General features: G+C 39.5%; 1 protein-coding gene across 2 annotated transcripts in view; it reads right to left on the minus strand.

The window, feature by feature from the left end:
* Positions 1-9,932, minus strand: part of POLR3A (RNA polymerase III subunit A) — a 32,386-nt gene extending 22,454 nt beyond the window's left edge. Inside the window, exons 1-12 of one of the 2 annotated variants that reach the window (XM_065746921.1) lie at positions 9,862-9,932; positions 9,590-9,725; positions 8,492-8,629; positions 7,754-7,925; positions 6,754-6,908; positions 5,612-5,851; positions 4,523-4,685; positions 4,209-4,345; positions 3,571-3,674; positions 2,690-2,831; positions 1,534-1,674; positions 306-375 (exon numbers count right to left, since the gene is read on the minus strand). In XM_065746921.1, coding sequence (XP_065602993.1) covers positions 306-375; positions 1,534-1,674; positions 2,690-2,831; positions 3,571-3,674; positions 4,209-4,345; positions 4,523-4,685; positions 5,612-5,851; positions 6,754-6,908; positions 7,754-7,925; positions 8,492-8,629; positions 9,590-9,725; positions 9,862-9,905 — 1,642 coding nt within the window. In that variant the 5' untranslated portion in view covers positions 9,906-9,932. The remainder of the gene's footprint in view (positions 1-305; positions 376-1,533; positions 1,675-2,689; positions 2,832-3,570; positions 3,675-4,208; positions 4,346-4,522; positions 4,686-5,611; positions 5,852-6,753; positions 6,909-7,753; positions 7,926-8,491; positions 8,630-9,589; positions 9,726-9,861) is intronic. The other variant, XM_065746920.1, reaches the window with a different exon arrangement.
* Positions 9,933-10,138: the final 206 nt, after the last annotated feature.

The raw sequence follows: 10,138 nt of genomic DNA on the forward strand, positions 1-10,138 counted from the left end.
GGCTAATAAGTTCAACTCCACCATAATCATGGTTAGTATACATTACATAACCCATATGAAGATGCCAAATGCTTACTTTTGACACCAAGAAGACCACAAAACATACGAAAAGCTAGTAAAAATGACACCAACAAATGTTGACATTATCAGACAGTATCTGAAGAACATCATATTTCAGACTATAAAAATGGGCTTACTCTCATACTGTCACTTTTACTTGTAAAAGAGAAAACTTGAAATTGATATAGAAAAATTCTGGAAGAATTCTTATATCACACAGGTCTAAAATAAGATTATGTACACACCGGTTAGGAAATCTTGAATAGCAGCAATGAGAGGTTCTCCGTTCCTTGGTGTTACCAAGTTTGCTTTAGTCTATATGATATACAAACAAAAGTTACAGTGCAAAACGCTGATATCCCACTTCTTATTCAGCAGAAAATCTATCATTTAAGACTGATTTGTTAGCAGTAATGCTAGCTACAGTAAGAATAAGTTTTAAAGCCCAGCTACAGGAGATCTTGCATCTATTTGATTTCTCTGGAGGCTTAACTAGCAATCAAGACAAAAAGGTCACAGTTCAGAGTCTCTTGCATAATACTGCCAGGTTTTGTCAGGATCAGCAATTAGACCTGACTCAGAAGTCAAACAGATTTATGTACCCACTTCACTCTTGAATACTTTTAAAATATATCCTTTCTACACATTAAACATTCAAAACAGTACAAATTCAACATGTATCACATACATAAACTGAAAAACTGCTTTTCCTCAGACAACATTCTACAGCAAAGAAAGAGAGCTTTGGGTAAGGAGCTCCTCATGCTACTTACTACTCCAGTTACTCAGCCATACCCCCATCCATACAGTATCTGGCTGTCTCTGTTTTGCCTGAACAATTCACAGGACAACAGAAACCTAGATCACTGACAATTTTTTTCTGTTTTTACTTTTTTAATTTGGGAAGCTTCCTTTTTAAGCTCTCAAATCACCTCAGTAAATTAGTACGTGCTGCAAACAACAGCTACGTTCACACAACAGAAGGAGTAGCTGCCCTGAAGGGCCAATGCACTGCAAAATCCTCGGATTACTGCTACTGACTCTACTTTCATGCTACAGTAAATGACTGCAACCACCATCCTTTTTCCATATTTTCCCCCTCCTAAATAAAAATCTACTCATCTGTCTTCTCTAGTAATTATTAGTTCAGCATAAACACTATCCTGATAGAAACTGATAATGGAAGTCTAGTAGAAACATACTGATGACGTGCACTTATTTACAAATCTAGAATTTGCCAGGAAAGCTAAATGCATGTGTATTAGACTACATCCCAGTCTACTGTCAGACTAACAGCCCTGGTTTACTCTCAATTCCCTTTTGCATTTTGCTTTTATAGAGTTTCACAGCTGCATTACTATCCATACCCACAGAACCTGATGACTTCAGATTCCACATGCAAGATAAGTATTACACAGCATGGCAGAACTGTCATTATGAAAGCCCAAGTACCAACATTATCTGCATACATACCCCCATTAAAACAAGTGCTTCTGCTTTTGCTTCTTCTGTCTGAGGAAGATGAAGGTTCATCTCATCTCCATCGAAGTCTGCATTGTATGGTGTACAGACACACTCATTAAACCTGAATGTCCTATGGGGTTTCACTCTAGCCTGCAAACAGAGAAAATAAAAGTGATGTGCATGCAGTGAAGCATGTTGAGAGATTAAAAACTAAGCTTAAGTGCTTCTCTGTAGGCATAGGTTCATAGGTACATTAGGTTGGAAAGGACCTACAAGATCATCTAGTCCAACCATCCTCCTGTCATCATCCCTACCCACTGAACTACTAAATCAAATCTCTTAACACCTCATCTAAATGCTTCTTGAACAGCGCTAGGGATGGTGCCTCAACCACCTCCCTAGGCAGGCCATTCCAGTGCCTGACCACTCTTGCAGAGAAAAAATGTTTCCTCAAATCTAATCTAACTCTTCCCTGGCACAACTTGTGGCCATTCCCTCTTCTCCTGTCATTATTTATCAGGGAGAAGAGGCCCACCCCCTCCTCACCACAACCCCCCTTCAGGAAGTGGTAGAGTGCAATAAGGTCTCCTCTGAGCCTCCTCTTCTCCAGACTAAACAATCCCAGCTCCCTCAGCCGCTCCTCAGAAGACTTGTGCTCCAGACCCCTCACCAGTTTTGTTGCCCTTCTCTGAACACGCTCCAGGGCCTCAATGTCCTTCTTGTAGTGAGGGGCCCAAAACTGAACACAGCACTCGAGGAATTATACATTCTGTACATTAAGATGTGATCAAAATGTCTGACTGTAGGATTCAGCTTAGCCACGAAACAACAGAAACTGAACATATTATAGGTTACATTACACATGTCTAACTTCCATTATGAAGTATTTACTCAAAGCACAGTACACAGAATGTTTGTAGAGGCCACAATACTGCTACACATGAAATGCTTACTCAAGAACAGATTCTGAAGTCAAATGAGGCTAATGAAAGAACAGTCTGGCAGCATACTGTCCAGTTACACATCAATTCCCATACAGAAAACACCACTGCACAGATAGAAGCTATTTATTTCTGTACATGTAAGAGAGAGAGCTGCAAATGAAGGCCTCTGAACAATCATGTGATGTACAGGTAGTAACCTGACTGCTAGACTATGCACTTACAATGTGAGCCATAATGCTCAGCTTATGAAGAGAGGGCTGTCGGTTGAACAGGACTATATCACCATCTATAAGATGCCGTTCCACAATATCACCAAACTTGAGCTCCTGGGCCATCTTGTCTCGGTTCCCGTATTTCAAAAATCTTATAACAGCACAGGACAATGAGCCATAAAAAAAAAAAGAAAGTCAAAGAAATAAAGAAAACATTTAATAAAATCTGTGTTGTCAATGCAAGTTTCCGCATTCCATGTTGGAGTGTTTGTACTGCAGTGACTAGAAGACAAAACACCAGGACTTTATCATTCAACATTAAATCTGTTGCTATTTCAAGTAAAAGAAAAAAATCACAGTTATTACTACAAAAACTAAGAAAGCTTACCAACAAAGACAAAATAATTAATTTAGTCATATCAGGAAGAATAGGGAGTTTCACTGTCATACAATTACTTTCTAGTATCTGTAAACCGATAGCCCTTGCATGAAAACAGCACAAAGTGACCAATATCATCTCCTTCCATTCAACACCTCTCAGTAAGACCCAAAACATTAATCTCATTCAAGTTTCAACCTTGATACTACCCTGGCTACCTATAATATCTTAGCCTTGATCCCAAATAAAGACTCTGTCCTAAAGCACCTATTAATGATAGTGAACGGCTATTAGATTGCATTTCAAATATACATTCACCATACAACCTCTTCAGGTTTAGTATGTAAGTCCTTTTCACATAATTATTTCTTTTTTGTTACTCTCCTTTATGAAAGATGCTAGAAATAAAAAATAATGCCAACCCCCTTAGACATAATTGATTTTACACAGCAGTAAGAACAACAGGCTGATAAGGAGAGAAAAAGTGAGTAATGATAGATAAATACAGTACCTTTTCATCTGTGTGTGCCTTTGCTGAATGAAATTGGCTCCAGGATGAATATCAGGACCGTTTCGGACAAGTTTCCTCATAAAATTAATATTTGCTTTGTTCACCTATTGCAAAGATTTCAAACAGGAACAAACAGGTCTAAAATTAGAAAATGTTTCAACTGATAATTCCCCTCAGAGCCTACATGTGCTGAAGGAATCAGGTAAGAAGAAGAAAATTTAGAGCATGGTAATGATGAAAATACATGAAAAACCTGGGCAAGAAATTCAGAAATAAAACACCCAATCACTCCTTAAGAAGATAAATCAATGAAAATATGAAGCTATATTTGAGTCTGAAAACATCAAGCTCAACTGGTCTATCCTAGTCTGTCCACCAATCCTTACCCATAACATGTTTCCACACTACTTATATAAATCTGAGAGTGCCAGCTTTGTTCACTAGCAGCAACAGAACTGCTGAAGGATCACCAAATCAAACGCTGAACATACAAACAACACAATTCATTTACTTTTTGAACAAGACAGTAACTAATGACTGCATTCATATATGGTTAAAAAATAAAAAAGCCAACAATGAAACAACCCCTCCCCTCCCCAGAAAAGGCAAAGAACAGGTTTTGGTTCTGTACTACCTACCTTTTCAGGAAAAGTTAGTATTTTAGCAACATGAATAGGCACTGCTACTTCATCTATTCTTAAGTTAGGATCAGGGGAAATGACCGTTCTGCCAGAGAAATCCACTCGCTTTCCAGACAGATTGCCTCTAAACCGACCTAACAACAAACAAGAACTCGTCTCAGAGAAAGTCAGCTTCAAAATGCTTCCTTTTAAGGTAACACATTAGAACATCTTTCAAGGTACATCACAGTAGCACAACAAAACAGTAACAAAGAAATGCTTTGAAACAGAAAATAGTTTAAACTTCATTAGAATCAAAATTCTAGACAAACCTTGCTTCCCCTTAAGTCTCTGGACAAAGCCTCTGGTCCATTTTTTAGGTGCCATGTTCAGAGGAATTCCAGAAAGCTCACTGTTGATGTAAAGGGCACACTGCAATTGAAGAAAGTCCCAGTCTTCCATGATCATCTGTGTTTTGGCTCCAGATATCCTGTGCTAAAAAATAAATAAAGAAAGAAAACTCACCCATTTCAGAAAATAAGCACAGCAACAAATTACACCAGTCAAAAGTTTCAATTCTGACAAGCACAACTCTTTTTTGTAAAATAATGTCAAAAAATCTTCACACTCATTTGAATGAAACAGGCAAGGTAACTTTCTATTGCTACAGTATAAGACCATCCACAAGAAAACAGAGAAATATAATTTATTTTGATGAGCACCAGCTTTTGACAAATGCTCACTGAACGATGCATTCCTTTAAACAGTAAATTTTTCCAGTCCTCTGAATTTGAGATAAAATGATTTCACAGCCAGAAAAACAATCATTCTTCAGCCATGGGAGTCTGCTAACTTGATTTTATTTTTCTAACAAAAGACCAGTTTTAAAAACCCTGAAAAAAAAAATTAGTCTGGTAGAACAGTTCCTCTAAACAAATGGTAAACTGTCATATATTTCTAATCAGCTTGATAATCAAGCTAACCAAAAACTGATTTATTGAAAACAGATGGTTATTTTCTTTTGTGTAGACTTTCCTAGTTTTTGACCTTTTTTCTTTTCTACCAAGTATATTTTCACTGTAAGCAACCACTCAACAAATGTTACAATGATGAGGAGGGGGCAGGAAAAGAAAACCCACAACCAAATATAAAATAATAATTCACAGACCAGAACTAAAATGAAAAATCTTGTCCCAGGTCTCCAGTAGCTTTCCAGTAGGTTTTATGTTGCAAACAGACAGAGAGCCATCGCTATTTGAAGCAAGCGTATTTCTCCCAGTAAAATTCAAACACCACAGTGGTACAGTACAGGCTGTTTGCTAGACTGGGATCAGCAATACATATAAAACCAACTGCTACAGTCAATGCTAAACATATCTTTCTGAAGGTAACAATCTTAGAGAGCTTGAAGGATGACTCACCTTTTTTATTACATCATTGAGGAAAATGATCTCTGTCAGTTTCATTGTCAAGTCATCCTCATTGGTGCCAGACTTCAAGTCACTCACTACAGAGGGTCTGATACACAGTGGAGGCACTAGAAGTCGTGTGAGGATCAAATCTGAAGGCTTACCTGCTTCTGGGTTCATTAGAAGCAGAGGGATATCTTCTGCTTGGATTCTTTTAAAGAGATTCAATACTACTAGTGGATTCAAGTTTTCCTACAAAATCCAACAGAGAATGATGAAATCAAGCCATCATGTAACAACTTGCAATCCTTCATGTGCTCGATTGTTGAACAATCAGTATTTAAAATAAGAAAACATCCATCAACGCGCACAAAAACAAGTTTTGGTTTATTAATTCTTAATGAACCTTTATAGCATTTCTTATACTTGCTATGTTTTCTTTTCCTTTTTTTCATCAGTGTTAACTTACTGCCATTTTTTGCAGTATTTCATAGTTCTTAAAGTAACGTAACAGATACATTACAATAATCTTAGAATGTACTTCTCTTACTTAATTATTATAAAATGACATGAATAACAGGACGCTCTAGTTTTTCTTAAAAAGAAAAAAAATCAGATAAAAAACAGCTTTGTTTCTCTTCTAGTACATGTACTACAGCAGTATGAGAAACTCTAGATGCTCACTGTGCATATATCTACCCTGAGATTTTCCCAGCTTGCCAAGAACAGAAAGAAAGAACTGTACATGATGCAAAGCTGTACGAAACAGAAGCTGATTAAGCCTCCTCACCCCTCTTAATGCTACATTTTTCTGAAGAAAGCAATTCCTAAGTATTACGATCAACTCAGAGTTACAGTAAATCCACAGGTACATGTGGTACATATATGGGTATACACTTCCTGCTTTTTTTTTTTTAGCCTCTTGAATTTCCACAAACCAAGAACACCCCCCATACTTATGAGGGAAAGCTACATATCAGAAGACACTAAAAACAAAGTAACATTCACAATATGGTAAACAGTCTTCACATGTCTTAATATTTAAAAAATACTGGTCCACAATAAGCTTCTACGTAAAATAAAAACCAACCTTCAAAGGCTTTTATTTCACATGCAAAAAAATAGCAGAAAAACTGAAAACCAACAAAGCTCACCTGAGCTCTTCCCAGCAAAGACTCTATTTCCTTGTTATGCTCTATGGCAGTTTCAAAGGACTGCAGAAAAGTAGACACTACTGGATCTACAACTTTCTTATTAGTTTTGTACTTTTCATGTATTATTTTCAGCAAGCCACACTTCTTCACAGTTCCTGCAAGAAAATGTTTTGCTGTTTGTACTTTTAAAGAAAAAATTAACGACAACAAAAAACCATCAGAAACTGCTCCAAAACCAAACTACCCTCCCAGAAAACTTCAAGCATATCTAATGTTATGAAGACCAGTTTAACAAACTATGAAAAACGAGGATGAGAACTACAGTCTACAAATACTTTCAAGTTAAGGTACAGATTGCCAACAACAGACTGCTATATTTAAAACTAATGGCTAAACAGGGCTTTATTTATTTAATGCTCTTGTAACATGATGGAAAGCGTAGCAATGACAGCAGAGTAGCAAAGTCCCAGGCTGCAGTAAGCAAGGACTTTGTCAAAAGCACAAAAACAAGGAAAAAGCACTGCTCATATCCAGCAGACCTCAAACACACAGGAATGCTTGCCTCTACTGCCTTAAATGAGGTCTGGGAAGGGGTGGATCCTGGCTCCACTCCTTCCAGTCATGCAGTTGTACTGCATGCACCAGAGCTCACCTGGGTTTGCCCTGCCTTCCCACCACGTGCTCAATTACTGCTTCAGGCCCTGACTTAGCATTTCAACTACAGCCCTTACTCAAGTATTAAGTACTGGTCATTGCCATGAACAGATGCATAAAAGAAGTAAGTTACTAGGTCAGTGTCTACTTCTATATACATGAGATGTCAATAAGACTTCACTTGGCATAAAGAATGCAATAACCAGTTTCTTAAGAGTGGACAGAGAACGTATCTACTAAGTGTGGAAAGAACAAGGATATTTCTGATTTTGATGGCTATCGCAGTCAATAGGTTAAAAGCCATCACAGTAAAGAACTACCAATAGCTGCTAATGCCAATGCTCACCATTAAAGGCACCGCAGTAAGGACAAGTGTTTTTCTTCCGGCACTTTTCAGACACTTTCTTTTTTAGCCCTCTCTTCTGAAGATACGTAAGGCCTGGCCGCTTCAAGTAATCCAAAAACTGTTTTTTTTCTTCTACTGACAGCATGATACGGCAACAGGTTTTGCAGATCATCTTCAATGCAAACACATAAACACAGTTGTTTAACACAAACATGCAGAGTTGTAACTCCTACCACAACCTACTCTTCATTAGCATGCACGATTTTTTTAACAAAATACTGCAGGCTTGGATGAAAAATGAATTTATATATCATAACAAAAACAAGTACATGGGAAAAAAATGCAGAAAAAGAAATCACTAAGTTCTGTGGGACCTTAAAAATCGATACAAAGCAAATAGAGCTGAGATTCACTGGAACATCCTGAAAGGCAAATTATATTGTATGCATTTACTTCAAACAGCCACATAAAGATACCAGATTAATGACTCTACAATTTGATTCTAATCAGTTTGAGAGCACAAGGAATAACACTGATGCACTTACATTACTGGAATTGATAATTGAACAAACATACTTACAAAACACAAGATGCAAAAAAATTACAACACAATCTTACATTTGTCTTCAGAACTACTGTTTTTCAATCAGTATCTCTTGTATAATCTCTTTTTCTCATCTCTCTGATCATTTCCTTATTCTGGCCTAGATATTGATGGCAAATGAGAATTAAGCTTACCTGCAAGATGCCAATCACTGCTTTGAAGTAACCAACATGAAAACATGGCAGTTCCAAGTCAATGTACCCATAGTGTCCCAAACAATCAGCCAGGTTTTTTCCACAGGTTTCGCAGGGACGGTCTTTTTCACTTGTTCCCTTTGAGGGGAAAGGAAGGCATGCACAGAATAAAGCTTTAGCTGTATATCAGCCAAATATGTAAAAGACAGAACACACCATAGGCTAGGCATCTTAATGGCAGACCCACCCTCACTCTTTTTTTCCCAGCAATAGGAGCATATCAGTAGCATTATATGACATACATATCACAAAATCACAGGGGTTGGAAAAGACCTCTGGAGATCAAGTCCAACTCCCTCTTAAAGCAGGTTCTCTACAGCAAATATCATAGGCAGTTGCCCAGACAGATCTTGAATATCTCCAGAAAAGGAGACTCCGTAGCCTAAGCAACTTGTTTCAGGGCACTGTCACTCTTCCAGTAGAGAATTTCTTTTACATACTTGTATGGAACTTCCTGTTTGTGCCCATTGCCCCTTATCCTACTGCTGCATCTTGTTGAGATCCCCTCTCAGTCTTCTCTTCCAGACCGAACAATCCCATGTCTCTCAGCATTTCCTCAGGATGGAGCTGATCCAGGATCCTCAATGTCTCTGTGACCTCCTATTGGACTCTTTCTAGAAGTTCCCTATCTTTCTTGAACTGGGAGGCCCAGAACTGGACAGAGTACTCCAGATCTCCCCAGAGCAGAGTAGAGGGGGAAAAATGTTTTTCACACAGCACTTCCTGACAGTAGCGACACTGAGTTATGCAGCTGTGGCAACTGACCTGCAGTGCACGGACCTACAGTCCCATGTATTGTGAATGAATGCCTCTGGGTCTCTTAAGAAACGTCAGAGACATCCTCTCCTAACTCCCAAGAGTACTTTGCTGAGCCATCCAAAAGCATGACCAAAGCAGACGCCACTGCAACTAATGGCCTAAGCTGTTGAAGTAGAGATGCATTTGCAGATATTTTTAACAGTAAACTTCAGTTATCTCACTTGTAACTATTTCAAAGTCTTCCCAAAAGGGATGTTACAGGAAACCGAGGCTCCTCACCATGCGGTGGTCAAGCACGCCGTACTGCAGCGGGGCGTGGTGGTTGTCCTGGCTGTACAGGTTCTTGCTGACCACCTGGATGTGGGCCTGCTGCCGCATCTCCTCTGGGGATTTCATCCCGAAGCAGATGTGGCTTCTGGGAGGCAAGAGTTCACACTGGGTCACTCAGGGGTGACTGCGCACACACGGCCCACCGCCCAAACCACCGCTTTTCCCAATGGCCTCCAGCCCTCCCGGTCTGAGTTTCCCACCCGCGCCACAGTCCCGCTCACATTTTCTTGGCCACATCGCTCTCGCGGAACTGCTCCTTCACCATGGCGGCTGCGGCACCGGCACCGGCACCGGCTACGGCACGATTACCATAGAGCGCTGGGAGCAGGTGGGAGAGATCGGCGCAGCGCCCGCCTGTAGCGCCCCCTGCTGGAGATAGCGCACAGCCTCCCGCAGGCACGGCGCCGGGCCGCTATTCCCCGAGCTCTCTTTCCGAGAGAAGAACAGAGCGGAACAGCAAACGAGCAGAACCGGATCACAGCCTCCTGAAGCACCCTG

Source organism: Cyrtonyx montezumae, unplaced genomic scaffold (assembly GCF_038088225.1).
Source record: "Cyrtonyx montezumae isolate F1298 unplaced genomic scaffold, pur_monq_1.0 scaffold_4, whole genome shotgun sequence".
Classification (NCBI taxonomy): Eukaryota; Metazoa; Chordata; class Aves; order Galliformes; family Odontophoridae; genus Cyrtonyx; species Cyrtonyx montezumae.